Source organism: Pelodiscus sinensis, chromosome 1 (genome assembly GCF_049634645.1).
Source record: "Pelodiscus sinensis isolate JC-2024 chromosome 1, ASM4963464v1, whole genome shotgun sequence".
NCBI lineage: Eukaryota > Metazoa > Chordata > Testudines > Trionychidae > Pelodiscus > Pelodiscus sinensis.
The window spans coordinates 161,331,054-161,347,759 of record NC_134711.1 but is presented as its reverse complement, the minus strand read 5'-3'; the positions used below and the strand labels follow the sequence as shown (position 1 = coordinate 161,347,759).

At 41.4% G+C, this 16,706-nt stretch overlaps 1 protein-coding gene across 7 annotated transcripts in view; it reads left to right on the top strand.

Moving 5' to 3' along the window:
- The window catches only part of DCAF6 (DDB1 and CUL4 associated factor 6), a 156,182-nt gene that overhangs the window by 42,899 nt on the left and 96,577 nt on the right, over positions 1 to 16,706 (top strand). For all 7 annotated transcript variants that reach the window (XM_075909075.1, XM_075909054.1, XM_075909049.1 and 4 more), the window contains 3 exons: positions 3,605 to 3,790; positions 12,468 to 12,581; positions 13,582 to 13,717. In XM_075909075.1, the coding sequence (XP_075765190.1) occupies positions 3,605 to 3,790; positions 12,468 to 12,581; positions 13,582 to 13,717 (436 nt within the window). The remainder of the gene's footprint in view (positions 1 to 3,604; positions 3,791 to 12,467; positions 12,582 to 13,581; positions 13,718 to 16,706) is intronic.

The following is a 16,706-nucleotide window of genomic DNA, read 5'->3' as shown; positions in this document are numbered from 1 at the left end:
TGAGGGAAAATGGCAAGTCATGCCTGCATTCTGTGACTTGCTCTGCAGGCTGGGATAAAGAACTTGCATCATGGTGCCTGTTTACCCATCTATTACAGGTAAATAAAGCTCGTTGGGATCATGGCTGACAGACTATTAAATTCCAAAGTATCTTTGAATGTCCCACATTTGCTGCTTCTTGAATATAAGATTAGAGTACCATGTCTGTATTTAGGGAGCTAAACATCATGCAGTGAGCTCCTCAGAATTATCTTTGCCTCTGTTTGGAAAGCATCTGAGGCTATGTCTAGACTGCAGGCTTCTTTCGAAAGAGGCTCTTTCGAAAGCATCTTTCGAAAGAGCCTCTTTCAAAAGATCGCGTCTAGACTGCAGGCGGATCTTTCGAAAGAGAAATCCGCTTTTTCGAAAGAGAGCACCCAGCGAGTCTGGATGCTCTCTTTCGAAGACGGCCTCTTTACATTGAAGAACGCCTTCTTTCGAAAGAGGAACTTTCGAAAGAAGGCGTTCTTCCTCATGAAACGAGGTTTACCGCCATCGAAAGAAAAGCCGCGTTCTTTCGAAATAATTTCAAAAGAACGCGGCATGAGTCTGGACGCAAGGGAAGTTTTTTCGGGAAAAGGCTACTTTTCCCGAAAAAACCCCTGAGTCTGGACACGGCCTAAGAGATTTTGCATGTTACTGAGAATAATGCCCAAAAGATTTGCCGCATTGCTAATATATGCTCCTAGTACTAACCCTGACCGCTTCTTCCATGATGTTATCCTGATTTCTATTCTTGGTCTCCCAAACATCTTAAACATCTGAGATTAAACCATTTGGTTAATTTTTCACTCACATTATATAGGCATCTTTCTTAAATCTCCCACAGTTGCACTACTAGTAATACAGTTCATAGGAGTGTTAGATGTTAGATACAAAAAATCTGTTGCACTAGCATGTGCATTGTTGCTGGAACTTGTGCAACTGCAATGGTGTGGATAGTTTTTAAGAGTATAAATGAGGTGCCTAAGCTGTTGGTTACATTTTGCAGCTAACCCATTGAGAATCCCAAACTTGGATTCATATCAATCTGGGAAGGCCTTCAATTTGCAAACTGAGTGTTCTTCTCTACCCCAACCAATTGACTTGTAAAAAGTATTTCAAAATTAGTATAGACCCTTACTAAACAGTATGATGTAACATGAACTGAAGATGCAGCTGATAGTGCACATCAACTTGTGAGTGAGAAATGTTAAATGGCTTTGCTCTTTTGGGAAAAAAAAATACTAGCAACTTCATTTATCTGTTTTCATGTAAACCCTGAAAAAATTACTACAAAAAAGGAACCGGTAAAAACAATCATTTTACACTTTTCCCCCAAATGTAACCACAATTAAGCACAATAAAAAGCGAAGCCATGCTTTTTAAATTTAGAACATTTGCAGCTAATAAACCATGTATGATCAAGGGCAAGCCCTCTTAATAGTTACATAATATATCTTGGGAGGATGAAAATGTGCATACATAATAATTGCCTGCCAATCCAGAAGGTGTTCTAACATAATATTCACTTAGCTTGAATGGACAATATGTTACTGTGGCTTGAGAGACTCAAAATGAAAAGAATGTTGCCACGCTTATGCATATAACTGGAAATACTAATAGAAAAGGCTTTCCTGATATTATTTATTCATAGAAACCTGTGATGAACTCTTCTTAGTGAGATCTGCTTTTCATATTCTGTTCAAGGCAAATTATACTTCAAACTAAGAACTAATTTTCTGTATATCAACATTTATTTGTATTAGACAAGCAATACTACACAGCAAGAAAATAGATTACTTAATATTTAGCTGAGACAAGAATTCTGTGAGCTATGAAGGCAGTAGATCTTAGCATGTTAGTCAGAGGCTGGAAACGGATGAGATAGGAGAGGGATCTTTTGATGATTACCTGGTTCTGTAATCTCTGCTCTCTGGGGCATCTGGCATTGGCCACTATTGGAAGACAGGATACTGGGCTAGATGGACTTTTGGTCTGACCCAGTATGACCATGCTTATGTTAGCTAAGCCCAAGGTAAACTCAACCACTTGTCCTTGTCACCTTTCCTCTTGTGTTCCTTCTACTTCATCTCTGGACCTAGGAATGTGTAACTGAAACTAGTGACTTCAGTTTTTACTTTTTTTAAAAGGAAAAAGCTTGTATTTTATAGTAGAGTGAAGAGTTTAGTTCCAATGAATAAAGATTTTAATTTCACTTAATAGGCAGTATAATTTAAATGGAATTTTTTAAAAAATACATGTTCAGTCATCCTATATGTTGCTGCTAGAAGAAGGATGTTTATAGTTATCTGCACATTTCTCTTGCTTCTAAGTGGATTGTTGCCTGACTCAGGAATTCTGTCACAAAATGTTGCTAAAACATAAGTTTTGCACTTCTGTTACTTGCACATCAATTGACTTTCTGTGCAATACCTATGCAATTGAAAAATTTTGAATGCGAAATATGGAATTTTTTGATTACCCATCAACTCCTGTGGACAAGTCTGAAGGATTCAGGCCTTAATTTTGTTGGAGGCCAAATGCTGCTCTGAAGCAAGCCTTTTCTGCTATTTATACAAAAAGGGCAGTGTGGTGGCTGGTAATGTGGTGGCTTGTGCACAGAGAGCACAAAAAGGCTTGTGCACAGAGAGCACAAAAAGGCTTGTGCACAAAAAGGGCAGTGTGGTGGCTTGTGCACAGAGAGCTTTTTGTGTTGAATGCCTTTAATTTTTCCTTTCTTTCATTTACAATGAAGAGAGCAACAAGGGCAGGGATATTGAGGGTGTGTGAGGGAGGGGCTGGAAAAGCTAATCTTCAACTATATTACCATAGAATGCAGTCAGAGGCAGGGAGGGTGTGCCATTGTTCAATCCCTTATTGTACTGCTGTATATGAAGTTTAGCTGGGGATGAGAGGGACTGGGACAAATGGGGCTGATTATGAAGCTAAGGGCATACTTAGGCAAAGCAGTGCCCAGGGCTGCACATACACATTCTGCTTTTTCAGCAGAATGTGGATCACACTCAGGAGGTCACCCAGGGTCTGAAGGCAAGCACAGCCTCATTTCAGAGCTTCACCTCAATTCAGAAGGAGCACCGCAGTCTTAGCTAGAGAAATAAGAGGGAGAGGCTGCTCAGACACGAGGCATATGCGTGTTCTCTTGCTCTGTCTCAAAATAGTCTTCAGTGCTTTCATTTTGCCTTAAAAATATTACTTGAAAGAGAGAGAACCTTTATTTTTAAGATTCTGACTCTGTTGGAAACTAATCCTGGAGCATGAAGGGGAAGCATTACTGAAAGTGGTAATGGACCACAAAACAGCTGTCAATGGCAGCCGAGAATACCTAAAGAGAACAAAGAAATCTAATATAAGCACCCTATTTATTCTTTAAATGTACTGTCCTGAAGTCATCCCAAAGGTAACAGCATTTTCACTGTTCTGTCCATAACCAACTTTGTATATTACTGTCGCTCCATGCTCTAGAACTTTGGGATTATTGACTTAAAGTTTTTTTATTTTTCTATGTATTGATATTTGCTTTGAAAATATTAACCTAACACAAGCCTTTCTTGTTTGCTTGTAGGTTTTAACAACCATTCGTTCAGGACACAGGGCAAATATTTTTAGTGCAAAATTCTTACCTTGCACCAATGACAAGCAGATTGTGTCCTGTTCTGGAGATGGAGTAATTTTTTTTACTAACATTGAGCAAGATGCTGAGACCAACAGACAATGCCAATTCACGTGCCACTATGGAACTACCTATGAGGTATTGTATATCATCAAAGCACAAGATTTATTTAGAACTGGATTTCAGTCTGATAGTGACAACTTCTTCTCTGTTTGCTTTGTAATAGTTTAAACTGGTTTTCTTTTATTCGTAACTTTCAGGTGTCATTTCTTTAATAAAGAATTAAATTATCCAACTGAAGGAGATGCTGTAAAGTCCAGTATTATTACGACCATTTCCTCTGCAAAATATAATAGCAGATAGCAACTGATACATAATGGAACTTATTTACTTATGTATTGGTGGACAGGTAGTTTGAATATCATTTGTTGTTAAAGGGAGGGAAACAAACTCCTTAAGGTAAATATAAATTTAAAAAGCTTACCAAGAATTTTGTGCTTTCAGCACATTTTCACTGTAAATTATAGATACAACATCACATTCCTAAGGATTTTTTTAAATAATGCATTGTAATCATTAATAATCTTCAACCCCTCTCTGTTAGTAATAGCCTCATTATTTTACAGATGGGTAAAGCAATGCAAAGTATGTTCAAGTTACACTGCACATCAATGGCAAAGCTATAGTAAAAATCAAAGAGTTCCTGATTCCAGTTTCATGCTAAATTCATTAAAAAAATTTCTCCTGTTTGCTCTAGTGAGATATTATTAACTATCATCATTTTCTTGGGGTTGTCAACATTCTATATTAATTTTCCAGTGTTTTTCAAATGCTGTTTCCAAAATTTAGATAATTATGGATGTACTTATCTAAGACCTTCCAGCTTAGTTCATGATAGGTCCTTCAGTTTTTATACAGAGTGAACAAAAGATATTAGAACCAAATGTGTAAGTATCAGACAAAGAAAATGAATGGTGTTTCATGTCAAAAAAGAACATGTCTAAAGAGGCTGTTGAGATTAATGTCTCATTATGTGATAGAAATGTCATTAATAGTATATGTCTGTGGTCAGTTAAAGGACTTCTCAGAATGTTTGTTAATTGCAGAATGACTTCTTCTCAGAAGATAAGCAGAGCAAACCCCATGGAGCTCATTTTGTATTTGTAGACATCCTTTGTATCTGGACATAGCTCTACTTCGGTGGTCTTAGGGCAGGTCTACACTTAAAGTAGTGCAGCAGCACAGTGAAGCTGCTACTATGCCAACAGAAGGGCTTCAGACATACATATTTGTAGTGTAAATACAGTTTTCAGCACCAAGTTAAACTGAAGACCAGAGTAACTGTATGATACAGTGGGGAGCTGGAATATAGCAATGAAGGATAAGTTAATGAATGTGATAAAGAATAGAATCCTGGTTTTGCATCTGCTAGGAACTTGTTCAGCCTAAAACATCATCTTGTATCAACTAGAATAATACCTAATAATAACTTCTTGAAGTAGATTTCTCAACAGAGCATACAACTTTACCAACATCACACAATTTCATGTCTCAAGTTCTGTTCTTTAAATCTGTAGTCTTACAGGATTTCTTGAGCTTGTGACTAGAATTCATCAGTCTATTGCCTAGCCATAGATTTTGTAGAGATTAGGTTCATGACATTCCCTTTTCAGTTTTACTGAGCACAGTGCTCACAACATTTTGGTTAAAGTATACATTCTATAGAAAAATTTCATTTTGTAAACTCCACCATGAGTCATTGTGTATCTGTACCAGGTAGAGTTACTCTCCAAACAATGAATAATGCAACCTTGAATTCTGACCATATACATTTGTTAGAAATGGTAGTATTGATATGATGGCATTGAAGCAGATGGTTAGTCTCGCTGTATTTGACTTGAATTAGATGTATGCTAATGGAGGGAAGTCTTTGTTTTTAAAATAGAAATAGTTTGAAGCTTTTATCATTTTGGGGTTTGGCTGAGGCCGTCCTGGCCCTCTTCCTCTGGCTGCGAGAGGGAGGGTACATGGCTCGCCACTCGCTCCCCGTGAGGGAGAGGTCTTATGGCTTTGCCTCTCCCCCAGTAAAGGGGGGAGGTCTTGCGGTTCGCAGCCATCCCCCGCCCCTATAGGTCCAGCCCCACTCTCAAGCCACGCCAAGCCCCATGCTCTCCCCTCTGGGTCCAGGCCCCTTGCCCTTCTCCCAGCCACCAGGGGGGAAGGGGAGGGGAGGAGAGGCCCAGGTCTCTCTCTCTCCCCAGGCCCTTCACCTTCCTCCTCTTCCCCCTGCCCCCGCCTGGCTGCCAGGAGGAAATGGGGGGGGGGGGGGCGAGGCCTAGGCCCCTGCACTTTCCTTGGACCCCTCACCCTTCATGCCAGCCACTGGGAGGGAAGGCAGTGAGACCCATGGTGGAGAGGGTGTCCCCGAGTCCTGGCACCCCCTTCAGTGGGCCTCTCCTGCAGTGCCCCCTACCACAGGACTTGCCACAAGGCGCCTCCCCCCCCCATACTATGGGAGCTGCACAATTTAAAACTACAGCAGCCACCAGCCACTTGGTTCCTCTCTGCTGCCTCCTGTTGTCCCACAATTTTCCTTCCTCCTCCTCCCCTTTCCCCCCACTCCCATGCCCACCAGCGGCAGCAACAGTTTGCCCTCGCTGCTGCTCAGGAGCCATAGTTGCTGTGCCCTGCTGTGTTAGCAGGAGGGAGGAGGCGGGGCAGCTGAGGGACTGCAGGAAGCAGAGTGACGTGATGATATCACTCTGTCATCCTGCAGAAAAAGTTTTCTTTAATATATAGAAAGATTAATGGCAGAGAATAACACAGAGCCCCCAGGTCCCACCAACAGCCAGGGCCTCTGAGCAAGCCAGGAGGCAAGAAAGCTGAGATGGCTGACTGGCAAAGGAAACCCGGCAAGGGGCTGGGATGCTACAGTGGGCGAGCTGGGACATAGCCAGTGTCAATGTAGCCAGACACAAACCCCATCTTGGTTTTCCACGAACCCCATCTTGGTTCCCCCCCCCAGAGAGCAAGAGAAAGGCAGTCAGCCTTTGATGCCCTGGGAACGCAGGTGTGCTGCCTGTCCCTGACTCTACCATAAACAGAAACCAGACAGTAAATGGGCTAGCTGACGACCCGGGGCCTCCCGCCGTCCTGATGGCTAGTACCAGTAATTGACACGCCTGCACTGTCCCAGGAGAGGAATCTTCGCCCATCACATACCAGAGGTGCCCATTGTCTGCATTTTCCCAGGTGTAAATTATGCTTTGCACCCTTCGTGGGAAACTTGGTGTTCAAAGCCATTTTTCCTAATTGGCCACTTGAGACCAGGAAGAAGCCTACATGACCCAAGGGGTATAAAAGAGGTTCAGCAGCCCACCCCATTTGAGCTCCAATCATCTATACCTGCTGGCAGGTATTGATTGTCTCCCGAGGTCTGTGGGACGCCCAACCTCGCCCTACTTCTTCCCGAGGGATTGAGAGAAAGACGCTGGCTACGCCAAGTCTGGAATGCAGGGGTGAGAATATATACCTGCTATGTGTCTATTTTGCATGCATTTAATAAGAGCTCAGAGAACCAAAGGGTTTCATGGGACCTGTAAGTGACTTATTAGTGTAATTTCTGTCCTGTCCTTTGTAGTGGCTGTGTTATCTGTAACACAGTAGTAGCATTTAACAACTAAGTTTACCCTGTAACAATAAATAGTAACTGTTTAAGCTTTATCCTGACTCCTTCAGTTGCTGTAACAGAACCAAGCACAATTTAAAAGAACTTCAGCCGGTCATAAGGGACTCACTGCCCTGACCGTCGGCTGACAGATGCTACAGTGGGCGAGCTGGGACATAGCCAGTGTCCTCTCACGCTGGCTCCCCGGTCCCAAATAATACAGAGTGGCAATGGGGGTGTTAAGCTGAGATCCGGCAGGAACAGGGATTGAGCCAGCGTCTTTGCACACCAGCTCCCCAGTGCCTTAATATTGCAGAGCTGCAGTGGGGTTTGGAGAGAGAGGGGTGCGAGTAGTCAATAGTGTTAACCAATAAGCTTCAGCTTATTGATTAGTCACCTACTCGCTTACATTCCTAGATAGAAATGTACTTTATAAATGTATAACTTAAGTATTCCTGTACCTAAAACTTACCTTGTACTTGAATAATGAAGCAGAATTGGAGGTGTATAGCACTGTGAGCACTGAACTTAGAACTCTGAAAATTAAAAGCTCGCTTTAACAGGTAAGAGGTAGTGCTGGGTAGAAAAGAATTGACTTGCAGATATAACTTGAAATTAACAAATATTAGTTTTAGATACTTCATATCATTTAAAAGCATTTTTTACTATGGGAGAAATATGTTTAAGCTGACTGCATTTATTTAACTGTTTTTAACTGCCTCGTTATATTAAAAATAGAACTTTGTCTCACTAGATTTTCTAAATAACAGTATTATCTGGTCTTCAGGTACTAATTCTGAATTAGATTATGGGACAAGTTTTAGACTGGCCTCACAACTTGGAACGTGGCAGTCTCAGACCTTGACTGATGTACCTCACAATGAGGAAACTTGTGGAAATTCATGAGCTCTGTGCCATTGCGCTTTTTTTTTTTTTTGAGACAATTTGGGGGGGAAAAGGAACGGATAGTGTATATGGGACAGACACCAACACATACACAAAATTGCCTCTAGACACTGGAGTATTTGAAGTTTAATCCTTCTGGTTCAAAACTTATTAATAGTCATTAACCAAATACTAGACTTCGCTCCTATTCACATTAATTCTATTTCAGAAAGAGAGTATTCGCCTAAGGATAATTCTTAACTTCATATTTCCAGTTAATTCTTAACTTCATATTTTTTGTACAGCTATATTTTAGATTGATAATTTAATGATAGCTACTCCTATATAATAGTGTGTTAAAGGTTAATATTTATGAACTCAAATTGAGTTACGGCTATTGATATTTATTTCATTTTTTTAAATCCCTTGCTTCCTACAAATTACAGCATATTAATAGTAAATTATAAAATATTGTACAGTTAATAATATATTTAAAACTAAACTACAACTCTTCAAATAAATGAATGTGGTATATTTGTGCTTCATTATTACTTTTTGCCTGGTGTTTGTTCATCTCTAAGGCCTAATGCCAATAGAAGAAAAAATCTCATTGACTTTAATTAAAGTAGGATCAGCCTGTTATTACTAATTCAGTAATTTGCAGTGTCTGCTCTTGTCAATAGTGTGAAAGAGTGAGGTTCTGCTGTACTTAACTTGTAACGTTCTGGTAGCTGTTTCTCTGTCATTGAGCTCCTAAAGAGAAGGCGTATAGTAATTTTGGGACTTCGAGACTTAAAACAGATTTGATTATTTCCTTCTGTATAAATTAGTGGATTGATAGTAATGGTCAAGAAAAATTGTACATACAGTACAAGCTTTTTATCTGCATTCATGGGGAATAAGGGTTGCCGGTTAATCAAATGTACTCGAGCTTTACAGCAATGGTTCATGAATTTTTCACTGTACACTAGTCCTAGTTGCAGGATGAGATAGATCAGTGCTTTTTTTGTGTTTAAAAAAAAAAGTGCCAGTACTCCATGGAAAAAGGTGCTGGTACTCCAGGGGAAACGTTGAGCTCTGACTTTAGGTGCTGGTACTGTGTACCAGGCAATATCGTCACAGAAAAGCACAGAGAGATAGATAATAACTGATAACAGTCGTATGCACAGAAACGTGACATGAACAAACTTTACTGCCGTATGTTTACAGACTTGACTTCTGCAAGTGCCAGAAAAAGTCAAAAAATGATGCTGGATGGCTATTGGAATTTTTCTGGTTAATTGAAGGAGGAATTATTATTGTAAGAGACTAGTTGACTATCCAATAAGCAGAAGCTTATTGGATAGTCAACTAGTGATGCAACTAGTCGCTTCCCCCCTGCTGTCTCTATCTGAGAGAGGTAGCAAGTGCGGGGAGCAGGATCCAGTGCTGGGAGGAACTGTCTTAAAAGCCAGATTCCCCCCAGAAAGTCTCCGTGGAGGGCAGGGGAGGTAGAGGCACAATGAAAACGGTGCGAGCGAGGACTGAAGCAGTCTCTGCTTGCGCTGCTTCTGCTGCAGTTCTGCTTTTAATTGTACAAGAGCCCCAGTGGAGTCCTTGTATATTTCAAAAGCAGAAAACCCTCAGGGAGCACTGGCCCCATTCCCCACTGGCCCCATGCACCCTGCGAAGCTTCCTTTTGAAATGTATAAAAGCCCCTCTGCTTTTGAAATGTACAAGAGCCCTACTGGGCTCTTGTACATTTCAGAGGCTCAGGCACTGCAAGGAGCGTGAGCGGGGGAGTCCCCTCCTGCCCTGAGCTGGCTTCTTTTAAAATGTACAAGAGCCTCACTGGGGCTCTTGTACATTTCAAAGGCTGACGCAGCAGGGAGCACAGAGTCAGAGAGATACCACGCTTGTTCCATGCTCCCTGCGGGGCTTCCTTTTGAACTGTATCATGAACCCTTATAGACTAATCAAATATTGATGAAAATACCATTGACTATGCAATGAGTTAATCTACATTTAACATCCTTACCATATTTCACTTGCTTTCACCCACCTGAGGTGCTCTGCTGTGTAGTATTTGGCACTTCCTGTTCTATGTATTTTATGGAATGATTTGTTAAGTGAATCTGGACGTGATAAGTTTTCTGGGAACACCCTAAGGGTATGTTTACACTTCCTAGTTTAATGTTGACATGCAGAAGTTGCCAAAGTCACTAAAGCATGTTTATACTTGCTTCCTCTGCCAACAGATTATGTCCACATCTAAGTTCCCCTATTGACAGCAGGAACAATGCACTGTGGGTATGTATTCCCACAGTGCCTGGTGACACCATCTGTTGCTGTGTGTGATGGGACCTCAGAACAGAGTGCGGGGCATCTTGGGACCATGCAAAATGTTCAGTCAGGAACCTCTTTGTTCAGGGGCTACTAGCATCCTTTTGTGTCTTTTTTTCCAACCACAATTCTCTCCTGTGCATTCCAGAATCTGCATTGAGAGAGTCTGGATTATGCAGTTCTCTTGCATGCTCTGTTAACTGTTTCTGAGACCTTGTACATTGCAGTGTATTGCAAACCGGTGCTTCTGGGTTAGGGAAACCAGCACTGATGAGTGGGATTACATCATTATGCAGGTGTGGGATGAAGACAAGTGGCTGCAGTGCTTTAGGATGCGTAAAACAATGTTCCTGGGGTAGTTGGCTCCTGACTTGAAGCACAATGACATTCGACTGAGAGCTGCCCTCTCTTGATGGTGCTGCAGTTGCCTGTGGATCATCATGGGTGTTTCACAGACATCAACACAGGATGGTCTGGAAAGGTGCATGATGCATGCACGGATCTTCAGGAACACTGGCCTGTACAGAAAGCTGCAGGTGGGGATCTTTTTTCCAGACCCCAAGATTACAGTGAGAATGTGGAAATGCCCATTGTGCTCCTAGAAGACCTGGCCTACCTCTTGCAACCCTGGCTCATGAAATGATACACCGGGCATCTGGACAGCAGTAAAGTGCAGTGTAACAGCCTGAGCAGGAGCCAGATGGTGGTCAAATGAACTTTTGGGAGATTGAAAGGGAGATGGAGGTGTCTTTATGGCACGCTGGATCTCACTGAGGACAGTACGTCCATGGTTATCATGGCATGTTGCACTTCACATAATCTGTGTGAAAATAAAGGGGAATTATTTGCTTAGGGGTGGATCACTGAGGCAATCTGCTGCAGAGTTTGAGCAGCCAAACACTAGAACTCAAAAGATTGCTGCCAACATCAGGGAAGCCTTGTTAGTGCACCTCGAAAATCAGGAGTTGAAATAAACCCCTAATAGGTTTTTCCATGGGCCCCCTTTCAACACAAGACATAACCGGGAACATGCCTTTAATGCTGGCACCTGGGATTATGGTGCCTGGTATGTGACATTAAGCAGTAAATGAAAGCATTGAATTGTTCTGAAAGTGTGTGTCTATTCATTAGAAAGCAGTACAGTGAAATACAATGAAGCTTCCCTCACCCACATGCATGGAAGGTGCCAGAATTGGCGACAAAATGCCTCAGATTGTCTACCCTGCATGTTCTCATCAAACACAGGGAGGGGGAAAAAGACAAGTCCCTTGTAGAGCTGGAAATTTTTTGTTGACAAAAATGGTCATTTTTCATGACAGTCGTGTTGCAATGTGAGTGCAGTTATGTCAACAGAAGGCATTTTTCCTTGACTAAACTAGTTAATGAAGACAGTCCTAATTTGGAATATGTGGTGTTATCATTACTATCTTGATAGCTTTCCTGGAATCAGGAATATGGTGTAATAAAACAATTCTTTGAAAAATCATTCAAAGATAGAGAACAATAATAGACTTCAGTGCATTATTGTATCTTGCATAGAAGAAACAACTTAATGGAAAAACAGTGTTGATAAATATTTCCTGTGGTTTGTATGAGGATGGATTTTGAGGCTAAGGGTTTGGTTGTTAAAATGTCTTATTCCATAATAGAAAACAAAATTAACCTGTCTTGTATTTATCACTTTAGATGAATATGTATATAACTGAAAATACTACGTTTGTGCCTCATTTACACAATAGGCATTGGAAGTGTTTGTGGGATTTAATTGCTTGTTTCAGGTGCTGCAGGACTAATACAAACAGTCTTTCACTTTAGATTATTTTCAGAAAAATCTCCAATGCAATTAAGCATCACCCTTGTATTTCTCACTAATATTAAAGGTTTTGTTTTCAAAATTATATTTTCTTGAAATCTTGATACTGATTTTTTTTTTCATTGCAGATTATGACCGTACCAAATGACCCCTATACTTTCCTCTCTTGCGGTGAGGATGGCACGGTCAGGTGGTTTGATACTCGAATCAAAACAAGCTGCACAAAAGAAGATTGTAAAGATGTAAGAACCAAATGTTTCAATAAAATGACAGAAATATAGTGTGGTGATCTTAATATCCAGTATCTGAACCCTAATAAGGCTTGTGAGGTGGTAGTTGCGTGCCCCAATGAGATGATCAAGCCATGTGGTGAAAATTACAAAGAAACTGAAGAGTGCTGTTTGGACTCTGAATATCTGAAATACATTTATGAACCTCTGGTTTGGTTTCACACTTGGTAGGAAAACTTCTATTTTGGCCTCGGGCCTAACCTTCAAACCTTGAGGCTGTGATGACTTTTTTGTACATTTTTGAGAAGGTGGTGTAAATTGAGTTTATAATGGAAGCTCAAACTGTTGAGCAGCTTCTGTAAAATAGTGGGACAGCGAACATATTGGACTAAATGAATCTCTGTTGCATCTCCCTGGATGGCATTAATTTTGTTCATAGTATCTGCAATCCAGAAAACTTTTGTTACTGATGTGGATAAAAACACCCTTTTCCCCCCAATCCATATTATACATACTGTCCCCTTGTATTTGTCTCTTCTAATTTCTGCCATACATTCCCTTTTATTAGGCTTTGGTTATTTTTGGTCCCCAATCTTGTTACATTACTCTTACTACATGACATTCTGCTATCCAATTATCGGCCCATAAACCAAATCTATTCTAATCCTTTTGAATTAGCTTAGATGCGTCCTGCCTATTTGCAGTTCTTTCTACCAGCATCCTGGTTTCTTTAAGAAAATCCAAGCATTTGTTAGCCATCTCTGCCCTTAACTCTTAGGGGATTTTTAGGTTAATATAATGCTGTTTTCATTCTGTAATCCCTTTTGTTCATTGTAGTAACTCTTCCTTGTAATACATTTACCACCTATCTGTATAGGGTCAGATCCTGTTCCTTCTTACAAGCATTATTATAGCACCTTGACTAAAAGGGCTGCATCTATTTTTTTTTAAGTGTTTTATTTCAAGTGCATAGGAGCTATTTTGTAAGTGCAGTATCTTTGTTTTATTCCAGGATATTTTAATAAACTGCCGACGTGCTGCAACCTCTGTAGCTATCTGTCCTCCAGTACCATATTATCTTGCAGTGGGCTGTTCTGATAGCTCTGTAAGAATATATGACCGGCGAATGCTTGGCACAAGAGCAACAGGTGGGAAATAAAAATTAAGCAAACTTTTCTAGCAGCAGTCAGTTCTAGTTTGTCTTGTTTATGATGTAAGCTTAGTTTTTATTTAAGATTTAGACTTTTTAAAAATTGTATATTGGATATTACTAAAGAGCAGTAAAGCCTACATGGAAAGATTTTGAAAGATTTGTAAATAAATAGTGAATGTTGTTATTAAGATGTCCAAAGAACTTCTCTGTCGGTCAAATGCAGCACATGGAATTCTATGTCGTCTCCTAGGGGCTCTCTTGTCCTGCAAAGTGGAAGTGTTGGTAATGCTGCTAGACAATAATGACCTGCTATGATTCAGCAAATTCTCTGGTTTGGCATCAGTCAAGTCCGAGAGTGTCATAGTAGAGAGGCTTAACCTGTATTCTTTGTTTCTACCACAGATGGCTCTGCACTTTATTATTGGTCCCCTTTCAGGCTCTATTCTCATGTACTAGAGATTTAGACAATTTATTTTATTAAATTTTAAAATCTTGATTAGAAGTTCAAATTATATTAAAAATACCTATATTCATGGTGTTAAATACTATATTTTATAGAAGTTTGTTTTTAAAATGCTTTAATTTCATTTTTATTGCTACTGTTCTTCATATTTCTTGATCTTCAGAGTATTGTTGCCTTTGTCTTGAACTCAGTTGTATAGAACTGGGAGAGAAGGGAAAATGACAAATATTGGGTATTTGTATAGATTCTGTGCGTAATATGGTGATTTTTAAGGGCTGGCAAATTCCTAGCTCATGTGGTGTTGTATAAAGAATCCAGAATTCCCTGATGCATTCAGATAATACACATTCAACTTGTCATTTGTCTAGCACTGAATATTGTCCATTGCAGGCCATTATAGTTTTGGATTGAAATCCACACATGGCAGAAAGAGAGGTGTTTTGTAATGATTTGTAAAAGAGATTGTTCTTTGAGTGATGTCCAAATGGGTGCTCCACTGTAGGTGTTGGGTCGTCCCGGTGCTCCAGATCAGAGTTTTGCACAGCAGTAGTTGGTTGGGGCACACATGGGCATGAGGTATCTCGTGCTGTTCATTCTGTGTTTTGCACGCACAGCCTGACCTCCCTTCAGTTCCTTCATTGCCACTCTTGGCTGCAGATGGAGCTTGCCTTCTCTCCTCAGAGTCACCTCAAGTTGTTTGTTTCGTTAGCTGTTATTTCCTTTTGTTTCAAGTATTAGTTAATAGTGTTAGTATAGGACTGTTATTGTAGTTTATTCCAGTTAAAAAAACCAAAGGAAAAGAGGAAAACGCTAGGAGGGGTAAACTCTGGGAGCCGTTTTCTTTCATACCATACACAGAAGTGTCCTCATAATTTCTCCCTTGTCAGATTCTCCAGATTTAAAAAAATGCAGGACCTGTCACAAAGCTATGCTGACCTCGAATGGACACTCCTCCCGCATTTGGTGTCTAGGTGCTGCAAAAATGCCCTTACAGTAGCAAATTAACTGCCCAGACTCATCGAGCTAGGGAGATGAAGCTCCGCATGCTCCTTTTCGATAATGCTCTTTAGCCTGCTAAGGCAGGGGACTCAGCCGCTCATCCCAAGCCACCCAGGGATGAGAAACAACGAGCAAGCTTGCCAATACCAAAACTGGCTACAATAAAGAGGGTTTCACCTGCTAGATCTTTGCTGGCCTCTTCATCCTCCCAAGTCGGCTCTGGTGATAAACCTGGCACTTCCAGCAGCATGCCCAGCCAGCCTGCAAAGACTGTGGAACCCAAGTCCCAGCATGGGACACTACTGGTACTGATGACCTTGGCTCCAGTACTGGTGTCACCCAAAACCCTAGCACCGATCAAGCCCTGTGAGATGGACAGATCTTCTACCTTGGCAGTACCGTCAGTGCTGACAAAGCAACCACTGCTGATAACAGCTTGTTCTGTGTCTAAACCGCACTTGCATATCTCTGAGTCCAGAACCGACTTTCTCACTGGCACCGATATCACCATCTGTGCTGCATTCACTGGCACCGATGGAGGGATTGGCACAGACTCGCAACCTCCCACAACGATGTGCCTCCCTAATGCCTATGGCACTTGGCACTAGACCATCAAGGCAGTTTTCTCCATCTCTGCCCCCATCATCTAGAGGCTTCATAAGATCCTTGAGATCCCCGGTGCCATCAATCCAGAGCGTCTCACAAGAGCGCTTAAGTGTCTCTTCCTCCAGACATTCTTCATCTATCAGATCTTGCTGCAAAAGGTATAGATGCACACGCACATATGATCACCATTCCCCGGGATGATGGAGTGGAGGCTTCCCCCACAAAATTACTGACACTGGTTACCATGTTGTAGATTGTCACTGTCTCAATGCTGTTCTAGTGACCCTCCAGACAACCACCTCCCTCATCACATTCTCTCATCCCACCGGCTGCAGACCACCAGGAGACAGAGGAGGGGCCAGATAACAGACGAGGATGAGCCTCACAACCCAGAAACATCGTCCAAGGATCAGTCCTCATTGTCCTCGGATGAAGTAGTCATACCTGGGGACGTCCCCCCCGTTGACAACCTCAAGCAATTCCAGGAACTATTTGAGAGTGGCTACAGCCCAACAGATGCAACTCTCTGAGGTCAACGAGAAATAGCATCGACTCCTCAAATTTCCAGCTGACCCAGAGAGTCAAAATCACACTTCCCATAGATGAAGCCATCAGGAGGCTGCAGAAGATCTATGGCAAACACTTGTTTCTGTGCCTCCCGCTAGTAAGCGGACAGACAAGAAATACTTTGTCCCCCCAAGGTTATGGACTTATTTACCCACCCCTAACTGAATTCACTTGTGGTCAATGTGGCTCAACATGGGCTGGAACTTCTCCAGTACAGAAACACACTGCAGGATAGGGAATTGAAAAGTATGGACCTTTTTGGGAGAAAAGTGTCCTCCTCTTCTACACTACTTTTACACATAGCTAATCTGCTCTTCAGATAAGAAGAGACCTATACTAAAATCAGTTG